The 23234-nt window shown below is 39.6% G+C and overlaps 1 protein-coding gene across 2 annotated transcripts in view; it reads left to right on the plus strand.

Annotated features, from left to right (window-relative positions):
• Window positions 1-22569, plus strand: part of MEIS2 (Meis homeobox 2) — a 230917-nt gene extending 208348 nt beyond the window's left edge. Inside the window, exons 10-13 of one of the 2 annotated variants that reach the window (XM_003418648.3) lie at window positions 16450-16508; window positions 18332-18442; window positions 18783-18878; window positions 21135-21225. In XM_003418648.3, coding sequence (XP_003418696.1) covers window positions 16450-16508; window positions 18332-18442; window positions 18783-18841 — 229 coding nt within the window. In that variant the 3' untranslated portion in view covers window positions 18842-18878; window positions 21135-21225. Of the gene's footprint in view, window positions 1-16449; window positions 16509-18331; window positions 18443-18782; window positions 18879-21134 lie in introns of both variants that reach the window. The other variant, XM_003418646.4, reaches the window with a different exon arrangement.
• The last annotated feature ends 665 nt before the right edge of the window (window positions 22570-23234 follow it).

The following is a 23234-nucleotide window of genomic DNA, read 5'->3' on the forward strand; positions in this document are numbered from 1 at the left end:
CACCTGACCCAAGCCATGGTATTTTCAATTGCATCACGTGCACGTGAAAGCTGGACAATGAATAAGGAAGACCGAAGAAGAAGTTGACGCCTTTGAATTGTGGTGTTGGTGAAGAATATTGAATATACCGTGGCCTGCCAAAAGAACAAACAAATCTGTCTTGGAAAAAGTATAACCAGAATGCTGTTTAGAAGCAGGGATGGTGAGACTGCATCTTATATACTTTGGACATGTTGTCAGGAGGGATTGATCAGTTCCTGGAGAGGGACATCATGCTTGGTAAAGTACAAGGTCAGGGGAAAAGAGCAAGACCCTCAATGAGGTGTATTAACACTGTGGCTGTAACAATGAGCTCAAGCATAACAACAATTGTGAGGATGGCGCAGGACCGGGCACTGTTTCTTTCTGTTGTGCGTAGGGTTGCTATGAGTGGGAACTGACTCAACAGCACCTAACAACAACAACAGCAACACACCACTGGGGGTTCTTTTCTTTCTTTCTTTTTTTTTAAGACAAGGGAACCCTATTTTCATTCACCAAACAATTTATTGAAAATGTACTATTTTTTACAGTGATGATAACAAAGAATTAAGCTGTGGTCCCTGCTCTCTAAGACTACCTGGTGGGAAAGCCAGACAAGTACATTGTGATTGTGGTATTGAATAAATGCTGTGAGTCAGTAGCTAGTAGTTCAGCTGACTGAGTAAGTCCTTAATCAGACTACAGAACCAGGGAAATTTCTCTCAAGGAGGTGTCCTCTGATAAGAATTTTGGAAGATGTGTTGACCAGATGGCCATGGGAAGAAGGGCATTCCAGACAGAGACAACAGTGAGATCCTATTAGTTAACATATTAACCTTGCTGATTAATTGGGGGTTTTGTTTGTTTATATATTGCCTGATAGCAAAATAAAAGTCTGGTTAAAAAAAAAAAAAAAAAACCAAACCCAGGGCCATCGAGTCGATTCCGACTCATAGCGACCCTACACTGCCCCATGGAGTTTCCAAGAAGCGCCTGGCGGATTCAAACTGCCAACCCTTTGGTTAGCAGCCGTAGTACTTAACCACTATACTGCCAGGGTTTCCAAGAGTCTAGTAGTTCAACAAATTTCTAAAATTATTTTTTGATAAATGGTGATGTTACTTTATATTTACCATAAGAATGGAGATAACACAAATGCCACTATTTCTATTTCTGATGGTTACATTAAAGCACTTAAGGAAATTCTGATAGGAGATGTGGAATCTGAATTTGCTCTTAAAATGCTGTCAAGTTGGTGTACAATGTGTTTACTTGTCTATTGGAGATTATAGCTTTGAGTGGAATGTTGGAATCAAAGATTGGTGGCTTTATTTTTTTGCAAATCGGGGAAAAATCCACTAACTAATCCTCTAAAGCTAAAATATTTAAGGAGTAAAGCAGATGTGGCATAACTGCTGGTTTGCTAGGTCTCTTGTGGTTTATAAAGATATATTTTATGTCTTTTATGATTACGGGATGATGCTAAAAATTTTGTGGGTAATAATACCATCACGTTGGAAAGACCACATATAACATCTCTGGATAAGACAGAGTGCTACCTGGCTGTCAAATTAAAGTAAAAAATGTTTAATTTGTCATTAAGAAAAGGCAGTCAGAAAATTGGATTTGGATTTTGATCTTCGGTGTTTGAACTTCATGAATGTGGGGCCAGTAAGTCATATGCTCATGAATAAAAATTTTCTTTTTTTGCTTCCTAACACAATGGAGTATGTTTTCATAATAATCTTAAAAGATTATTGTTAGATTTATAGTTGCTAGAAATTTAAATAGATATTTAAAGTGACTTTAAAATGTTTTAGATCCTTTATTTGCTTTTTTCATTGGCATTTTTACAAGATACCAGTATGAACTAGTTATATAACATTTGATTTAAACTCAGTAAAATCTACAGAAAGACTGTAACATACATGCTTGTTGGATCCTTTTCTTAATATTACCAGACTTTTTGTGTTTTAATCTCATTTTTTCATATTTTGGGTTGAAGCCACTCTGAAGCTTAACACCTAGGAGATTTCTCACTTATAGATTCCCTTTAAAAGTGCTAAAATCTCAGCCTCTCAAAGAAGAGACCTAGCTACAATGTAAAGAAAGCAATGGTATTGATAAAGGGCCCTAAGAGTGTTTCCACCTTCTGCCTGCGTCCTTTACCACATCCTTTCTTTCAAACCAGCAGGAGAATTTAAAGAAGGATAAGAGCCTAGCCCATCCAAACACTTCTGGGATGCCAATCTGGTCTTCGGAAGTATCCCCTGCTGCTTTAGAAAAAGGAACCCCCACAGACAAATGAAAGGGCCATGGGACATTCACATGCATAGCACCTTCCCTCCAAACACCAAGTGGCTTTAGATTGCTGGAGTTGGATCGGTTTGGCCTGAGTTGAAGAATAGAGACCTGAGCACCATTTGTTTCCACACTACTTTGGATGAAGTGCTATATTTTTCACTTTAAAAGTCCATTTGAAAAGAAAAATATGGTTTGAAAAGAGGACACAATTTGGAAGCCATCCCACATAATAGAGTCCCTTTTAAATGTTAACACTTTGTCCTATCAGTTCTCTTCTAAATTAGTTGTCACCACCTAGAGAAAACCTGCCATTGATTGTTTTATGCTATTGCTTAAAACACACAGTCTCCCTGATAAAAATCTTCCTATATCCAACTGTTAACACTCTCTGATAAATTCTAGTACTAAATTCACACATGTTAAGTATGAAGTAGAACAACTTGGGTAGCAACACAAACACATATGTAATTAACGTGGGCCTCTAAATCTAGTCACATAAATTATTATCTCAGCGTTAAAAGAAAAGGCAAACTGTACCTAAGAAATAAAGCCACAGACACAGAGAATTTTACTGACAATTACTTGGCTAACCATTATCAGGTAGAGAACTTTCTAGAATCTAGAGGACACATGAAGATGAAGTTTTTTGTTTTTCTTTGAGGAAGCTAGGCAGCTTGTACTTGCTGCTGTAGCTCTAGAATATTTACGTAGTTTGGAGTTTTGAAGCTATTAGAGGGTGTTGATGTAAATTCTCTCCTAATCTTTCACTCCTCTTCAGTACCTATGTCTTGATGGCCTCCATAGCTTCTTAGCCTGAAAGTCCCACTGTCAACTCAAAGTCAAAATTTTAAAAATTGAGTTTGCCACTCCTACCACAACCAACAGGAATTTCTCCTCCATTGCCAGTTTTCATCAACCATGTACCATAACATTTTTAGATTCTCCGGTTCATTCTCTTAATTTCTTTTATGTTTGTATCTCTCCTTTGCCATCTAAGCACAATTCATCAGCAGATCTCCAAACCAAATGCGCCAGTTCTTTTTTATTTCTACCATCTTAATCTGAGTTTTTTAATCTGCGTTTACATTATTTTCCCGTTCTGCCTGGGTTAGACAATGGTTTCCTACATTTTCAGCTTCTAGATTCTCAATTCATCCTGTACACAGCTCTTGGAAAAGACCCTCCTCAAACACTGTATTTTATCATTCCAATGCTCAAGAATTCCAGTGGTTTAACATATCATCAAGAACCTGTATCCGTTTGTCTGTTAACCCTGGCCATAATTTCCAGTCCAAAACCAGGAGCCAGTCTGAATTCAATTCTTTTTCCCTCCCTTGCACAAAATCAGCCCTAGTCTGCCTTGATGCCTTCGTGTATTCCATTTTCTTTACGTGCCCTGGTGGCACAGTGGTTAAGAACTACAGCTTGGTGCCCTGGTGGCACAGTGGTTAAGAACTACAGCTGCTAACCAGAAGGTTGGTGGTTCGAATCCACCAGCTGCTTCTTGGAAACCCTATGGGGCAGTTCTGTGCTGTCCTATAGGGTCGCTGTGAGTCAGAATCAACTTGAGAGCAGTGGGCTTTTAATGTGCTTCAACTTTCTTCCTCCAAGAATTCACTGATGAATTTCCCCGACTTCTTTAATTGACCCGATCACGCTTATTTACTGAATGTGGACTATGTTTGTTTGTACTTATTATGTGGTCTCACGTTGTATTTTTCAGTTTGTTGCTGAAGTGTGGGGGTCTAGAGATTAAAAGCCTTTAAAGGCTTGAACTGCATTTTCAGTTTTTTAAATATATAGTGTCATATGTTATATATTTATGCATTATGTATATTTACATATTATATATGACTTGTCTCATTTTTGTGGTTAAACTTATCTTTTATTAAGTATTGAATGTGGAAGATTTATATGTGTGACACATATACAGATTACTATGAGCCTTAAAATTAGAAAATTGCACTAATTCATGACCGAAAAAGGATGAAAATCAACCTTACATAATCCCTGCTGCTCTATACCCTGCTTTCCCTTTCCACTCAAGCCCCTACCCCAATCCCTGGGACTCAGGCTCTCACTGGGATACACAGAGAAAGATCTAGTATATAGTACAGCCCTGAACATTGAGTACGTAGTGCTTAGTAACTTCTGACTAACCAAAAAGCAAGATAGGGTAAAAGCAAGAAATGAGGCTGAGGAAAAGTTCTATTCTCCCTGGAGAATTAAAAAAGGGCTGGGGGGTGGGGGGAAGCAAACACTAGAACAGGGCTTAACAGGTGAGCCAAGTAGAAGCAAGGACTTCTAGCAACCATTCTGTTTTCTTCTTCATTTTCAGCATTCAAACACACACGTATATATATATATATGTATATATGTGTGTGTGTGTGTGCTTTAGGTAAAAGTTTACAGCTCAAATTAATTTCTCATACAAAAATTTATACACACGTTGTTATGTGACCCTAGTTGCAATCCCTATAATGTGACAGCACACTCCTTTCCACCGCAGGTTTCCTGTGTCCATCCAACCAGCTCCTATCTCTTTCTGCCTTCTCATCCTGCCTCCAGACAGGAGCTGCCCATTTAGTCTAATCTACTTGAACTAAGAAGCACACTCTTCACAAGTATTGTTGTACGTTTTATAGTCCAGTCTAACCTTTGAAGAGTTGGCTTCAGGAATGGTTTTTGTTCTCAGTTAACAGGGGCTACGTCTCCTGGGGTTCCTCTAGTCTCAGTCAGGCCATTAAGTCTGGTCTTTTTACTATAATTTGAGTTCTGCACCCCACATTTCTCCTGCTCCATCAGGGACTCTCTGTTGTGTTCCCTGTCGGGGCAGTCATGGTGGTAGCCTGGTACCATCTAGTTCTTCTGGTCTCAGGTTGGTGGAGTCTCTGGTTTATGTGGCCCTTTTGTCTCTTGGGCTAATATTTTCCTTGTGTCTTTGGTGTTCTTCATTCTCCTTTGCTCCAGGTGGATTGGGACCAATTGATGCATCTTAGATGGCTGCTTGCTAGCTTTTAAGACCCCAGATGCCACTCACCAAAGTGGGATTCAGAACATTTTCTTCATAAACTTTGTTATGCCAATTGACCTAGATGCCCCCTGAAGCTATGGTCCCCAGACCCCTACCCTTGCTACCCTGTCCCTCAAAGTGTTTGGTTGAGTTCAGGGAACTTCTTAGCTTTTGGTTCAGTCCAGTTGTGCTCACTTCCCCTGTATTGTGCATTGTCCCTCCCTTCACCTAAGATAATTCTTGTCTACTATCTAGTTAGTGAATTCCCCTCTCCCTCCTTTCCCACCCTCGTAACCATCAAAGAAAGCTTCCTTCTGTGTTTAAACTTTCTCTTGAGTTCTTATAATAGTGGTCTCAAACAAAATTTTTCCTTTTGCAACTGGCTAATTTCACTCAGCATAATGCCTTCCAGATTCATCCATGTGGTGAGATGTTTCACAGATTCCTCATTTTTCTTTATCTTTCCGTAGTATTCCATTGTGTGTATATACCATAATTTGATTATCCATTCATCTGTTGATGGGCATCTAGGTTGTTTCCTTCTTTTTGTTATTGTGAACAGTGCTGCAATGAACATGGGTGTGCATATATCTATTTGTGTGATGGCTCTTATTTCTCTAGGATATATTCCAAGGAGTGGGATTGCTGGATCATATGGCACTTCCATTTCTAGCTTTTTTAAGGACGTGCCAGATTGATTTCCAAAGTGGTTGTACCATTTTACATCCTCACCATTCAGTGTAAATGGTACCAGTCTCTCCACAACCATTTCTGACATATGTGTGTGTGTGTGTATCCTTCCTTATCACCCCTCCTCCAGCAGCAGTATAGGAAACCTAGCCAGGTGTTAATAAATTCATCGTTGGCAAAGCATGTAGCTAGGTTTATGTATATATATGTACATATATAAAAAAACAAAAACAAAACCCACTGCAGTCTAGTCAATTCTGACTCAGCCACCCTATAGGGCAGAGTAGAACTGCCCTGTAGGGTTTCCAGAGAGGACCGGGTAGATTTGAACTGCTGACCTTCTGGTTAACAGTCAAATTCTTAACCACTGTGCCACCAGGGTTTACATGTATGTGTATATATGTGTGTGTGTATATATGTATATGTAAAAATATATATCCACACATACAATGTGTATGTATGTACATATATATGTATTATATATATACATATACACACATGCACACACACATACATATGGTTGATGACTTCTCAGAGTCTGTTTCAATGCTGCATTGTTGCGTGTCCCACTTGGTTGACAGGGCATCATCTCTTACCTGACACATTTATCCATTGAGAACAAGATCATGCGTTCGAAAATAGTTTAATTCTTAAAAGACTGTGCACATGACTTATGTAGATTTTGTTGTTGATTTTTTTCCCCTTGCATGTTACTCAGGGAAGCCTATGTCAGTATAAATGAGTGGTAATGCAGTCAACTTTATGGCATCTTTGATAATGCATTTGCGAAAGCCTTTCTGGACATTTAGTTTAGCTTTTAATGATTGATATTATAGACAGTGAATAAACATTTTTAATGGACCTGTTTGCTCACAAGTAAAAAAAAAAGTCTATTTCCTGCCTAACCCTTTTTTCTCTTTGATTTAAAGAGTGTAGTGCCTTCGGAGATGAAACAGTTCAAATGTGGCCGTCGTAGGTTGGTGGCACCAAAAATAGATGCTCACTTAGGGTAAAACCTGCTGTCAGGAAAAATGGAGCATTCTTTCTGAACTCGGGACCACATGGTTCATGTGAGCTTGCTTGTAGATGGTTGCTACAATAAGGCTTCTCTCATACAGGTGTGTTTATGCCCCAGGCTTGCTGGCCACAGTCCATTCCATTTACAGAGGCTGAATTAAACAATAACTACCGCATTGCAAAAAATGGTGGTGGGGGGGAGGAAAGGGGAGGGGGGAAGGTGAGCGTCAAAAGAGATGCCTGAGAGCTTTGTTAGGGCCAAGAAAAACCCTGTTGCAGTTGTCAGAGCTTGTTGATGTTGCTGGGAACGGCACTTTTTTTTTCTCCTGGATTTTGTGGTTCTGCCTTAGGAAAGAAAGTAAAATAGAATGGAAGAACAAAGTCCTACTCTATAAATCAGCAGCTGCTCCTTGCCAGATCAAAGGAGTGACATTTTTGCTCCTGGACTACTTGTCCACTTGAGGGCTTGACAGGCAGCTAACAGCTGGCCTGCTAGACTGTATGGGAGAATCAGCCAACATCTTCTTCCGAGCAGATGACAAGCTAATCAGAGTGTTATCCATAGCACAAGGGCATGTGAGCTCACCTTGATCTCTTCAAACATTAATACATAATTGCTAAACAGCTTGGTGCATTTTGGGCAAGTTAATGCTTAGGTGGTTTCCACTGCGAAGTAGGATAAAGAATTCATACTTCAATCAAAGGTGATCACGGAAACTAAAAAGAGACTAAGTTTGTCGGAATCATCTCCGCTTAGGGTGAATTAGTAAATGGTGGGGAACATAATGCAAATTGGCTAAGAATGTATGTAACTGGTTATTAAGGACTGGTTGATTTTAAAAGTCTGGTCAGGCTATAGGGCTTAGATAGTTGCTCAGGTAATTGGTAATTTTAAAAATGATTATCCCTTCTTTATATGCTGATAGAGTTGAATAAAGTTGTGGACGTATCTTCCAGGTCTGCAAAGAAGTTGTTTTCAGAAGCACAAAAAGGTGTGTAAGTAGACAGATCTGGAATTTTAATGTCAGTAGTAAAACTTTCAAAGTAATTCAGTTTCTAGTTGATTTCCATCTGCTATAAATCATGGACAGGATGAGGTAATATACTACAACTTATGTCTATTGACTTAGTATTTTATCTTGAAGAGGATGGATCCTAGATATGAATAGCTAAGGAAGTTTGAGTGTTTTCTCCTCCCTGCTTTCAAGTAGCTTTGAAAGATCACTTTTATAGTGCATGATAAATAGCCACATATGAATAATCTGATGGCATACTGTAAGACTAACAGTGCTTCAAAAATCATAACCTGCTGGGATGTTTTGTTACATGCCATCGGGTATGATTGTATGCACAGAACACTGTTTATTGTTGCTCAGCATTACAAAGGAAATCAAAGATAATTCTCTTTCTGAGTAGAAATTTCCCTAATGCTGTTATTAAAAAGTCTCGACTATTGGCAATATGGAGCCCTGGTGGTTCAGTGGTTTAGAGCTCAGGCTGCTAACCAAAAGGTCAGCAGCTCGAATCCACCAGCACCTCCTTGGAAACCCTATGGGGCAGTTCTACTCTGTCCTGTAGGATCACTGTGAGCCGGAATCGACTCAACAGCAGTTGATTTGGGTTTTTTTTTCATTGGCTATATAAGTCTCGGAAACCCTGGTGGCTTAGTGGTTAAGTGCTATGGCTGCTAACCAAAGGGTCAGCAGTTCAAATCCGCCAGGCACTCCTTGGAAACTCTATGGGGCAGTTCTACTCTGTCTTATAGGGTCGCTATGAGTTGGAATCGACTCGATGGCACTGGGTTTTTGTTTTTGGTTATATAAGTCTCAGACAAAGAGGGTGCCAAATTTTTCAAATCACGTTTGAAACTCTTTTGAATTATAAAAATATTTATATTTATTATTAAAAAAAAAAAAAAAAAAACAGTACCGAATGGCATGAAGAAAAAAAAAAAAGAGAGAGAGAGAATCTACCATCCTTCCCCTATCCATTCCTGAAGGTAGTAAAAGCATCCATTAAAAGTTTCCACAAAAACACTTTACTGGCCCAACTGTTCCTTCAGTAAGTACAGATGGAGTAAAATGAATTAAATTATTTCAAATGGCTGGTTGCCCAAGGCCAGTGATTACAAGATTGCCTAGATCCAAGTATAGTATACCTACAGAGAAGAGTACCTGCATTTTCGCAGGTGAGATTCACTATTATATCGTGATCTTTGCAAGTTTCTATTCCTAGGGACACTACTAGATCATCTGTTTGGTACGTGATCCGTACGTGATCTAGAGCAGAGCTTCTCAAACTTCAGTGTGCGTAGATCGCTTAGAGATGATTTAAAATGCAGATTCAGACTCAGTGGAGCCTTGGTGGCACAGTGTTTAAAAGCTCAGCTGCTAACCAAAAACTTGGAAACTTGAATCCACCAGGTGCTCCTTGGAAACCCTATGGAACAGTTCTACTCTGTCTTATAGGGTCACTACGACTTGATGACAACATGTTTGGGGTTTTTTTTTTTTTTTTTTTTGAGGGTGGGACCTGAGATTCTGCATTTCTGCCTTTCTGACACCTCCAAGATGATGGCACTAGTCTGTGGAATATATTTAGAGTAGCAAGGATCTAGAAAACCATTTAGAGAGTATGATTCCAAAATGGCTCATCCCACTACCCTCCCCCAACAGCACGTGCCTGCTCTGTTGTGGTTGTTAAGTGCTGTGGAGTGGATTTTTGACTCATGGAGACCCCATGTGACAGAGTAGAACTGCCCCATAGGGTTTTCTAGGCTGTATGTAATCTTTACAGGAGCAGATTGCCAGGTCTTTCTCTCTCGAAGTTGCTGGGTGAGTTCGAACTGTCAAGAGCTTAACCATTGTACCACGAGGGCTTTTTATGCTTGCTCTAGCATCTGAAATTTCCCCCATGGAAAGATTAGTCCAAAGGACTAATGGACCACATCTACCGCGGTCTTCACCAAATTGAGGCCAGTACAACCAGATGGTGCCTGGCTACCACCACTGACTGCTGACAGGGATCACAATAGAGGGCCCTGGACGAAGCTGGAGAAAAATGTAGAACAAAATTCTAACTCAAAAGGAAAGACTAGATCTGCTGGCCTGACAGAGACTGGAGAAACCCTGAGAGTACGGCCCATGAACACCCTTTCAGCTCAGTAATGAAGTCACTCCTGAGGTTCACCCTTCAGCCAAAGATTGAACACGCTCATAGAACAAAACAAGACTAAGGGGGTGCACCAGCCCTGGGGCAGGGACTAGAAGGCAGGAGGGAACAGGAAGGCTGGTAATAGGGAACCCAGGATTGAAAAGGAAGTGTTAACATGTCGTGGGGTTGTTAACCAATGTCATAGAACAATGTGTGTACTAACTGTTTGATGAGAAACTAGTTTGTTCTGTAAACCTTCATCTAAAATACAATAAAATTAAAAAAAAAAAAGAATATAATGCAAAAATAAATAAATAAAATCTCCTCCATAGCATTATACATTTGGAGTAAGTCATGATCTCTAGAAAGATCTTACCACATGGACACATGCTAGCCAAAGGGGTATAGCACATGATTACCTGTTATCAACCCAGCATGGATTTGTTTAACAGCCAACCAAAACCAAAAAAAAAAAACAAAAAACCAGTTATTCTTAATTATTACCTGTGAGTGTACAGAGCTCTTCAGGAGGGGACATTGGGTAGATGCATCTTGATCATAACCTAACACTTAATGAGCTCTTGTATGTGCCAGGAGTCCCTGGATGGTGCAAAGGGTTAACACACTCAGCTGCCCAGAGATGCCTTGGAAGAAAAGCCTGGCAATCCACTTGCAAAAATCAACCAGTGAGAACTCTGTGGAGCACAGTTCTACTCTGACACACATGAGGTTGCATGAGTTGGAGCCAACTCCATGGCAACTGGTTTTGAATCGGTTTGCTATGTGCCAGGCACTATGCCAAGAATATTACATACAATATTTCCCTTTGTCTTAAAAACAATCCTGGCTGAATTATTCCCCCAGTTTACAAACAGGAAATAAACTGAGGCATGGGAAGTTTAAGTAGACTTGCCCAAAGTCGCTGAGCAAGTAAATGGCAGAAAATATGAGCCTGTGCTCTTTATCATGTTGTTATGTGGGCAAGTGTGAACTATGGGACAAAAATTGAAAAGGGCTTGTCGAAAGTAGAGTATCTCGATAAAGAACCTATGTGGGCCCTGGTAACTTTAGGGAAGAATTAGATAAAAGGAAGACTATTGAAAGAGCATAGTAGAAGGCTATCAAAGATAACATCAGCTACTTGTATGACCTTTCATGTCAGTATAAACACTCCACTACTCAAGGTATATTCATAAAACTACATGTTTGTGATCTCAGATTAATATCATGTTTTCATATTGTAAATTCATGAGCATAAATTCATGTGTATTTAGTTCTGTGGGCAAATCTAGTCTATTGAATTCTAAATTAAGCTATACCTCAGGAGAATTAATTATGTCCTGTGAATATATCCCTTCATAGCCCATGAAACTCACTCATTTGCTTGGCTCACAGTTAGCTGTGAGAAAAGACCTATTGTGCAGCCACTAGTGAAGAACGTAGGTTTTCTACATGACTCAATCATTTGTATGCCCAGGCACAGGTTCCAGGGCATTGAACCTGCTTAATTCATTGATTTAATAATTTTACTGTATCTTACTGAGAAAACCACACCCTTAGCCACCACCAAAAGACAGAAAAAGACTTGCTTTTGTGTGTGTGTGAACTACGAAAAAATGAAGAAACTTGATAACTGACTCGCCAAGGTTTAAGCTTCATTGTTTGAAGCACCAACCAGTAGCAAGCTTAGTGAATAAACGCCCTGGCTGATGAGTCCCAGGGCTCGGGATAGTGGAAAAGCAGAGGTTTTTCATTTTTTAACAGGTCCCTAGTCACTGAGCTGCCTACAACACCTTTTCCAAATTGATCTGATCCCTATTCAACAGTTCAGCCCTTTTCCTTGACCAAATGAACCCATGCAAAAGCTTCAGTTCCTGCAACTCTTGCTTCCTCCTCCGAGTGCTCAGGCCTGGCGGCCTTCCAGTTGACTCCACTGAGGCCTGCACTTTCTAACAAAAGGAATGCTGCTGAAAGGAGTTGGTTACCAGGTGTGGCATGAAGCTAGTGAACCAGAAAGAAGGGATTTATCAGCCATTTAAGAAGAGGGAAAGAAAAAAAGAAAAAGAAACCAACCAACACCCAGGAATGCCACCTAACCCTACTTCTATCAATCTGAAATATGCTTTGGAGTGAAAAGCCTTTAAGAGAAGAATCATGATGGTCAGATTTCAGTTCCAGAAAAGTATGCAAAGCTAAAAATTCTGCTCTTCTGTGGGAAAATGGTCTCCTGGAGACATCTTCCCAGCAAGATGAGATTTCAATGATACTTTGCTATCTCAGGTTTGTTCTTTTCAATGTATTCTTTTCTCCTCTCTGAGTTGACTCAGAAAGTCCTCATGATTCTTGGAAAGTCATTGAATTTATTTCTATAATTAAGTTATTTTTAAGCTAACAGTCAGTATATAATTTTTAAGGACCGTATGTTCTAAAACGTTTTCTATTTAAGTAAAATTTAGAGAGAAAGTACATAGCCTTGGTAGATAGTCTCCAGAGCTTTTGCTGAAGCCTGGATATTAACTTTGTGTTCAACACAAATCAATGGAGCTAGTGCACGTTAGGGTACTAATTCCCAAAGGAGCCACTAAGGGAATTATGTGAAGTCCTTAAAAAAGTCAGAATGAGGCTAATGAAATTTTTTTCTAAGTGAAATCTGGAAAGGCACTAGGCTTACTAAAAAAAAAAAAAAAAATTTACTAACACATTTTATTTATGGCCTATATCATATATGACACATTTTACATCAAGTTGTACTCAGTATGTTTTTAAGAGCTATTTGATGTCCAAGAAGACTTGGTAACTTAGGGTCAAATTGGTTATACCAGTATAGAAGTATATTATATGTACTCAACTTCAAAATCATTCTGAGATGACATTAAAACTTAGAGAATTTTTTAATATCAGATACAGATGAAAAACCTAACAGCCTTTGGATTGGAAATAACTTGTGGGGTTTTTCATTAAAGTTGGGTGCAGCTTGCTGCATTTTGGTGAGTTGGATGTCTTCAGCAATTTTTCAAATGTTTTGGGTTTGGCAAAGTCCAAAATGTTTTTTGCCAAGACCCTCTTTTCCCCTTATTTTTTAAACCCGTGTGAAATTCAAGGATAACTTAATCCATATGTGTCCGATTCATTTACACTTAACTCATCAAAATGTTATTTTGTAAGACCCGTTTAATATCCAAGAAACCTTTTTAAGACAAGTCTTTTGTCTTTGAACTAGCAAGTTGCATTTTTCCATATGACTGGAGCTTGGACCTTGAAGGACTGAAGATCAGTTGGTTTTCAACTTAGAGCTTTCAAATTTTAAGTCAACTCTAAACGTGCACATTCTGTTTGCTACTCGAGCACTGAATAAGGTCATTTTAAAAATACAGACCAGAGGAACTGGGAGAGAATTTCATGTCATATACTTTTGGGGAATGATCATATATGGAAACTTCATCTTACTGACATTAAAGAAATAAAAATTACTCCTCGTTTGATTTTTTTTTTTTAACTCTACAGTTTAAATGGCTCCATTTTACATAGGTCCGTGTGTTTTCTGAGAGCAGCCTGTGGGTCATCAGTGTGATAGAGTAATTTTATTTTTTAATGTCAAAGTTTTCTCAGTCAACTTATTAATTTTAAGAACAACATCTAATGTATTTATGGAGCCCTGGTGTTTATAAGATGTCCCAAGATCAGAGGGGTTGACAATTGGCAGGAGTTGTATGTTAAAAGATTTCTGAAAAAAATTGGGGGCCCACATGTTTTTAAAATATTCTCTTGAACGGTTGTGATAGAATTATGAATCTGGAAAAAAAAATAACAGTATGGATCAAATATATTGTTTGAGAACAAAAATTCAGAGAGACTAAATGGAGCCCAAGTGAAAAAGCAAAATCTCTATTATGTTTTGTAAAAGGATCTCTTGAAAGCTTTCAGAGGCCTCTTTTCATATTTGTTTAGTACAACTGGGCAAAGAAAAGGCCATTGCCATAACCGCTAGTGAACATCCAGTCCATGCCATGGTAACTAGTTGAAAATGTAATAGTGGAGTGGCATTTCCAAGTTCAGCGCTTCTATAAAGACCTGCTAGGACACAGAGTGCTTTTTTAATGTTCTGCATTGTTGTGTGTCCCACATTGAACAACCTTTGGAGCGGACCCCGTTTTTACTAATGTAAACATTCTGATGAGTATCCAAAGAAATGACCTTTGAGTGAACCTCTAACCCTCCCCGTAATTATTTGTTTGAAGACAGTGTGGAGTTCTCCTGCTGAGAACTAAGAACCCTGATGCCTTGCAGCTCTGTGAGTAAGGGAGTGTTTGGGAGAACTAGAGAGAAAGACATAAATAAGGGAACAACCTCCAGATGTAAATAATAAAAGAATAAAAGGGTGAAATTAAAAAGGGAAAAAATAGCAATTCACTTCACCCAAAGAGTTGGCCTGTAGGAAAAAACAAACTGGATGAGTAGCACATAAAAAGAGGTAAACCCTTGCCATGTGTGTCCTCCATTAGAAGCTTGGAGAGAAAAGGTTTCTCTGGCCCTCCTGATCATCTCTATTGATCTTAACCTGAGCTGATAAGGGGAGTTCCTGGGGGTGGTCCCAATACACCGAGTGGGGAAAGAGTAGATAGTTAGAAATTCCTTTTCTGAACTGAGGGATGCTTCTGGAAGACTTTGTAATTTGGTCAGCTATTCCTCAGCAACACATAAAGTCAAGGGGTGGGAACACACAAGCAATCCCAACTCTTCTTTTATTTTGACCTCCCCAGAACTTGTCATTTCTTCTCTAATTCTGAGGGGGTGTAACATTTTTGACAACTGAGCTACACTTTCTTAAGTAATAAAGAAGTTCATTGTTTTCCAAACAAACACCATATGCAAAAGACTCCTTTGGTTTTCTCGTGGCTATTATTCCTCTGCCTAATTGTATTTCCACAGCAGAGCACACAGGAGGCATAAACAAGTATTGGCTGACTGTCATCGGAAGGGACTTCAACTTTGCAGGAATGCAGAGCTGACAACACACACTCCAATTTTTCTGGCTAATTTCAAAGAATGAGTTTCCAGTTCCTGCCTGTGGCCCCATGCGGACTCATTAATCATTAAGTCCCCCCTGCACTTAAGATTTAGAATGGGAAATAGTGAAAAATGTTACAAATGGGTATATTTTGAAGGAACAGCTGGCTGTGTGTCAGACATCTCCCCTCACCGCCCCTCCCACCCCCCAAACCCACTGCCAGTGAGTTCTGCACATAGGCTCCAATGTGTGGGAATACACGTCTTTAAATGTGTAGGAACGAGGGTAACTCACAAATGGTTGAAAATTGTTTTGTTTTTATTAAATTTGGAGAAATAAAGGAGATTTCTTATCATCTTAGTCTGTTTGTACATGAATATTTGATGGGCATTATTAAACATTAAAGTAACATGAAGTAGGCACTTATTTTTGGATTTCCAACAAAATTAGATCCAGGCTCTCTTAGACGAAATAACTGCTTCTCCTTTACATTCCTGGGACTTAGCCACCACCTGATTGGAAAACGTTTCTTTGGGCTCTAATATCAACCATGTGTACCTGAGGCTCTGTCTTTCTAGTGGGTTGAAAGGTGGCTGGGTTTATGGTTGGCAGTTACCTTATCCTCTGCCCTGGTGTCCTAGCTGAGGCTGGAAAGGCCGCCTCCAACTGGCACTGACCTCTACATGACCCCTAACTTTACAGGCTTAAACTGCAGGAGTTGCCGAAGAGCAGAAGTCTTTCTGGCCAGCACTTATTACTGCTGTGTTGGTGATAAAAGTTCAGACAGCCTAATTGATGGCTTTGCTGACCTAACAATACCTTGTGAAAGCAGAGTGCCAGAGCCTGGTCTCCATTTATGACCAGCTGCAAGGGGAAGCTTGGTCTCCCTATGCTGAGTTTAGTTAGGGAAAGGGGAAAAAAATCTGCCAGCCTGTGAACTTTAACCAGATTCCTACTTGCTTAAGAAGCAGAAGCACAATTGCAAATTAATAAAGGTTTTCTCATGGAGGACTTTTTTTTTTTTTTTTTCCCGATCTCTCCCTGAGCCATTTTAGCAACTTGGCTTGGAGTTGGCTATGACGGAGATGATTCCAGTCAACTTAGGGGGGAAAATGGCCTTTAAGTTAGAAAGATATTTCTGTAGACCCTCCACTGTATTGTATTCTCTGCGACATTAAATGCAAAAGCGTTCACAGAGCACAGAAATCGAGTTTGATGACTGGACTTGTCTCTTGTGTTTCAGGTTTATTAATGCCAGAAGAAGAATTGTACAGCCCATGATTGACCAGTCAAATCGAGCAGGCAAGTTCCAACTAGTATGTATATTTAGGTCCCACAGACACAAATCCTCATCAAGTTATTCTTCAGGAGTTGCATCACCTGGTAAATAAATGCTTCCACCAGGCATTCTGGGAGATTTTTTTTTTTTTTTTCAATGTCCCCAGAATTCCGCTCTAGGAAGCAACTTCACTAATTGGTGCTAATTGGAGATTTCCCACCCAGACTCCACTGAAACTACTTTTTATATTCTTTCTGAATTGGTAATTGGGCACAAGTATTAGTGCCACAAGCCGTTTGTTTGACTGTGAGCTCTGGAATTACTCACTGCTTGTCTGCATCCAATCGTTAGCACACTCTCATCTCCTTGCTACCCACAACTCTTTGGTGTGTGCCTTGCTTTCACTCCTGTACCATTCCCTGTTAGACTCATTGTATCTATTCATTTGCTTGACTATTCATAGTATTCTGTCAAAGCCTGACCGGCTGCGTAGCCAGCATTATTTTTTATTAAAAGAGTATTACCTTTGTTTAAAAGGCTTCACATCCATCCCACTAAAATACATGTGGGTTTTTCTCACAGTGTCTCTAAAACAAAGATAAACGGTACTGTTCAGAACCATACTGACATACTTCTGATCATGCTACTTTGGAATACCCGTTTCCTTAGTTTTCTGAGGGGTTGTGGTCTCCTGCAAAGGAGGCTTGTAGAAGGCAACTTTTCCATGTGGTGATGGCTGTCGTCACTAACTTGATAGTTTAACTTGACGGAGATTTGAACTGTGGCCTCAGTTTATAGGATTTAAGAATTTAATCTTCCTTTGGCAAAATTTCCCCAGTAACACTGAAATATCTTCCTAATGGAGGTCGGAGAGGCCTCTTGGAGAAGAATATAAAACTCTTGAAATATGATATTTTCGTTAATACCAGTGATCCTGGCTGTGCAGTGGCTAAAGTGCTCAGCTGATAACCGAGAGGTCGGCAGTTTGAACCCACCAGGCGCGCCTCGAGAGAAAGATGCCACCGCCTGCTTCTGTAAAAAGAAGCAGTCTTGGAAACCCTATGGGGCAGTTCTACTGTGTCCTATAAGGGTCGACAATGAGTTTAGGTTTTGGTGTATATAATACCATGTTTACTTTATCTTTGGTTTGGGTAAAAAAGCCAATATTTAATTGAGTATATTTAACCTTGTAAAATTGTACTCAAATTTCAGATGTTTGTGTATGATTTGAACATTTTGTGTTAAGTCACTAGAGATAGGAGGATCCTAAAATCCTAACTAAATAGCATGTTGCAATGTTTATATATGAGTGCCCCTACTTCCCCGTCCTTCTCCCCTCTAATCAATAGATAAGAAGCAAAGGCTGCATAGGCCGACCCACCTGTTAAACTGGCTGGTGAAGTCTTTCCTCCTGGTCATTTTTTAAAGCTACTAACGTACCTTAACTCCAGAGTCATGGGGCGGGGGTAGGAGGGCAGAGGAGGGAGTTTGCCCCCAGGCCAGGCACAGAATGACGTTCCGAGGAGCCACAAATATGAAAGGCGCCTGACTCAGGCAGCCGGACAAGAGGGGGATGGGGTTTCTGCTGATAGGTCCCGCCAATCAATGCCTATTCATCTTAAAATTGGGGGAAGGGGCAACTTAGAGGTTGCCCCTGGGCACTGGTCCCCGCACTCTGCCCCTGCTTAACTGTCGTGAAAACACACCTACAAGCCACACCCCCAGTTCGTAAGGCGCCCACCACGTTGTTGCGTGTAACGCGTCAGTGCTGCAGCGGGAACAATTGCTGATTGTTTGGTATGTCTTTTCTTCTTTCTCCTCTGTGTCCTCGAATGACTACAATCAGGTTTTCTTCTTGATCCTTCAGTGAGCCAAGGAGCAGCATATAGTCCAGAGGGTCAGCCCATGGGGAGCTTTGTGCTGGATGGTCAGCAACATATGGGAATCCGGCCTGCAGGTAGGTTTGCTCTTCCCTCCTCTGGGCTTCCTGGGAAGTGTCACCTTCTCTACCAGCCTTCTCCATCCACTCTCCTCTCCCACCATCCCGGTGGGCTTAACATTTGCCTGCTGCCTGCTCTGCCTGGTTCCTTTACATTGGGTGGGGGAAAAGAAATCCTCTTGTACCAAGTAGAGGTTTTGCAACAGTACCATTTTACTCTGCCCCACACACACCCTTTTTCTTTTTTCCTTTTTAAACCAAGGCAATGAGTGAAAAGGAATCTGAGTTTCCTCCTATTTTTTCACCATCCATTATTGCTGATTTTCCGGCCTCTTCTTGGATTTTATCTCCTTTCTAGGACCTATGAGTGGAATGGGCATGAATATGGGCATGGATGGGCAATGGCACTACATGTAACCTTCATCATGTAAAGCAATCGCAAAGCCAGGGGGAAGTAAGTACAGTCGGGTGCGACCTGTCTTCACTGTCACTGCAGAGATTTCATTTTACTTTTTTTTTTTTTTTTTAATCATTTGCCCCGTTTTATTTTTCCTTGCCCATAACTGCATGCCTTTCCAAACTAAGGACCTGTTTTTAAATATCTATCACCCATTTCTGAAGGCACAGATGACACTGAGGTGCACTTTTGAAAAGGCCAACTGACAAGCCTGCGTGTGTTTTAAGCAGGTGGGACTGCCTTTTAGCCTGTTTACTGTGGCCCCAATGTGCACAAATACAGACATCAGGCCGATATTGGACATTTAAGAATAAAAATAAGGTCTTGGGGACACCAGTTGACTGAGAGAAATTAAGCAGGCTTCAATGAAGCGATAAAAAAAAAAAAAAAAGGAAAAGTAGAACTGTCCTTTGAGTGACATAAATCTGTCAGAATACGATTGATGCCCAAATTATCTTATATGCAAAGATGAAATGCTGCAGTTCATTATGCCTAGTCTAGATATATGACAGCGGTGACACCATTGATTCTTCACTAGGGAGTCGGTGTGTTTTGATTATTTTTTACATGTGCCTACTGACTTTCGACATGAGACAGAAAGACAGGAAAGCCAGTCAATAAATTTAAAGGGAAAGACATTTAGGAGCAACCGAATATGAAGGAATGGATTTTTCACTGAGGCTGAATGGCTGCAGTTGGATTAAGAAACCCATTAGACTTTAAAGCTTCAAGTGTTTTTGACATCTGAAAAAAATTCAGAGGCTGCCGACGAGATATATCCTTTGCTGAAGACACCAAGCATAAAAAAATTCATATAACACTGAAACTTCCTTGTTTAATGAGGCTGAATATAACAACACGTACCTTGATGAAATCATTCTCTATATGTAAATAGAGGCCAACGTTTTATATGGGATCTCGGGGTCACTGTGGCACACCATTGATGAAGCCAGTTCCCTTCCTTTACTAATGCAGTCAAAAAATGTAGAAAGCAATGTTCCCTAAAACAGCTATAGAGAAAACATTTGCTCAGCTTGGATAATTCTTAATATAGGCCATATAATTTCTAGCCTATTTAATTACATAACATATTTTATGCTTCATGACCAATTACATTAATAGCTTAATACAGAAGAATATTACCCTCTCTTGATTTGATTATGCAGCCACACAATATGGTATATTTGGTACTTAATTATCATCATCCATTGAGCAGGCTGCTGTGGTAGAATAAACAGAGAGCTGGGACTATGCAGGCTGTGTTATTGTCTTTAGATGGTTTTGCCACTGCTGTTAATAATGGACTTCGGATCTACTTAACAAAATGACTGCAGTGTATAAGCCGTTAGATTACCACCTTACAGTGTCGAAAACATCTGTTCAGCTTTTCAACTGTATGTACTGGAGGTTAAATAGAGGTGAATAAAGCTGTCCTTTTAGCTCTGGGGATGTGCAACTATAAATATAACGTCACCTTAATTCAATGAACAGGTAACTTACAAGAGAAGTCAGAATCTTTCAGCTGCTGGCTTCCCAACCTTTTAACTCACAACTTCAAATCCTGTGCATTTTGATGAAGAACTCCTAAATGTGTTGTATTTCATTCCTTCTATCAAGGCATCAGTTTTGGGAATTTTCAGACGTAAACTACTGGGCATGTCATATGACCTTACATTGACTTCTTACCTTTGACCTTTACAATCTCTTGGGTGTGCTGTTCTAAAAATGCCTTTAATTCAAAAAGGGGGCTTCATTTTAAATATACATAAAAGCCCTTCGGAATGAACATGCCGTAATGTTTTGTGTAATAAATTTTTCATGAAGAATATGGATATGATGTCAATTTTATTTTACTTTAGTATCTGCAATTTTCTCCATATCTATAAATGCAACAAAAGGAAACAGACGATGCCGTCAACAGTTAACTGATAGAGGTTGACTTCGAATTTATATTCTTACCGCATTTATCAAAGAAACGTACTGAATACCATTTTGAAAAGCAGTTCCGCTGTCTGGCGTTTAGTTGCATTAAATATTTAGTTCTGTTGTGTTGCATTATACTGCTGTGCGATGAAATTAAACGCAAACTACAATCTGAATGTCTGCAAACATTGGCAAGAATCTGCAGCTAAATTTAGATATAAGATTTGCAGTGTCTGTTGTTTTTTTTTTTTTTTTCCGTCTTTGATGAGTAAAGTATAAAAATGTTTAGGAATTTGACCTGCTCTCTTTTTTCCCCCTCTCTGTTTTCAGGTTTGCAGAGCATGCCAGGGGACTACGTTTCTCAGGGTGGTCCTATGGGAATGAGTATGGCCCAGCCAAGTTACACTCCTCCCCAGATGACCCCACACCCTACTCAATTAAGACACGGACCCCCAATGCATTCATATTTGCCAAGCCATCCCCACCACCCAGCCATGATGATGCACGGAGGACCCCCTACCCACCCTGGAATGACTATGTCAGCACAGAGCCCCACAATGTTAAATTCTGTAGATCCCAGTGTTGGCGGACAGGTCATGGATATTCACGCCCAATAGTATAAGGGAACTCAAGGGAAAAAGGAAACACACGCAAAAACTATTTTAAGACTTTCTGAACTTTGACCAGATGTTGACACTTAATATGAAATTCCAGACAGCTGTGATTATTTTTTACTTTTGTCATTTTTCATCAAGCGACAGAGGACCAATGCGACAAGAACACAAATGTGAAATCGTGGGCTCACTGAGACAATGCTGTCCATGTAAAGATCCTCTGGAAAAAGACTCCGAGAGTTATAACTACTGTAGTATAAACATAGGAACTAAGTTAAACTTGTACATTTTCTGTTGATCACTCCGTTATGTTGCCTCAAATAGTTTTAGAAGAGAAAAAAATATATATACCCTTGTTTTCCACACTATGTGTGTTGTTCCCAAAAGAATGACTGTTTTGGTTCATCAGTGAATTCACTATCCAGGAGAGACTGCGGTATATTTGAAACCTGTTGGGCCAATGAGAAAAGAGCCACGCTGGAGACCACGATGAACGTTTGGCTGAACCTCACCCCTTGGACTCCAGCTTCAAGAATGTGTTTTCATGCCCGGCCTTTGTTCCTCCATAAATGTGTCCTTTAGTTTCAAACAGATCTTTATAGTTTGTGCTTCATAAGCCAACTCTTATTATTATTTTGGGGGACTCTTCTTCAAAGAGCTTGCCAGCGAAGATTTAAAGACAGAGCGAGAGCTTCTTCCAGGAGTTCTGAGCCTTGGCTGTGGACAAAACAATCTTAAATTGGGCAGCTTTCCTCAACACAAAAAAGTTATTAATGGTCATCGCACCAAAACTAGGACTTTATCAGAAACTCAAAGCTTGGGGGATAAAAAGGAGCAAGAGAATACTGTAACAAACTTCGTACAGAGTTCGGTCTATTAATTGTTTCATGTTAGATATTCTATGTGTTTACCTCAATTGAAAAAAAAAAAAGAATGTTTTTGCTAGTATCAGATCTGCTGTGGAATTGGTATTGTATGTCCATGAATTCTTCTTTTCTCAGCACGTGTTCCTCACTAGAAGAAAATGCTGTTACCTTTAAGCTTTGTCAAATTTACATTAAAATACTTGTATGAGGACTGTGACGTTATGTTAAAAAAAAAAGGTGTTAAGTCACAAAATGCGGTAATAAATATTTCATTTTTTGATTTTTTGTTAGGCTTTTGTGTTTTTAATGGTTTTAAGGCAAGGCTGCACAATGCAGGCTGTCTGTGGTGTTAAAAACAGGTGATGGTCTTTTTTCCCCCAGAAGCTGAGTATATTTGAAACCTAATTTGCCATCAATTTTTAAGGCAATCAACTGTAGCTTTTCAATGTATGTTTGCCCCTTAAGTTCTGCCAGCAGAAAACTTCTAAAGGTACAGTGCTACAAGCCAGGTTGAATGATCACCTTCAACATACCCAACGCCCTTTTTTAGATGCATGAAGTTTATATATATATATATTTTTTCAGATGAAGCTTTTCATTTTCATCTTCTGCCAGAATAAAAGGCTTTTCCAGGGTTCATTTTACATCACAAGAAATAATGTCTGTCCTCTTAAGATAATTCATCTGCCTGTGTTTGTCCTCTGTCTTACTAAAATACTGCTGAATATGTCAATTAGAATTTACATTTAGATGTTCATAGAGGAGGAAACAACTTCTGTGGAGTTTGAAATCCTGAGTTTTTAAAGGATTACTTAATGATGAAAGTACTTTAATATAAATTCTATTATGATGTCTTTTTTATTTCAGACGGTTACCTCCAAGTGCAGGCATGCTAGTCTGATGATTTGGTAACTAAACTTACTTTTTTTTTTCCTAAAACAACAACAAAA

The sequence above is a fragment of the Loxodonta africana genome, chromosome 10 (genome assembly GCF_030014295.1).
Source record: "Loxodonta africana isolate mLoxAfr1 chromosome 10, mLoxAfr1.hap2, whole genome shotgun sequence".
NCBI lineage: Eukaryota > Metazoa > Chordata > Mammalia > Proboscidea > Elephantidae > Loxodonta > Loxodonta africana.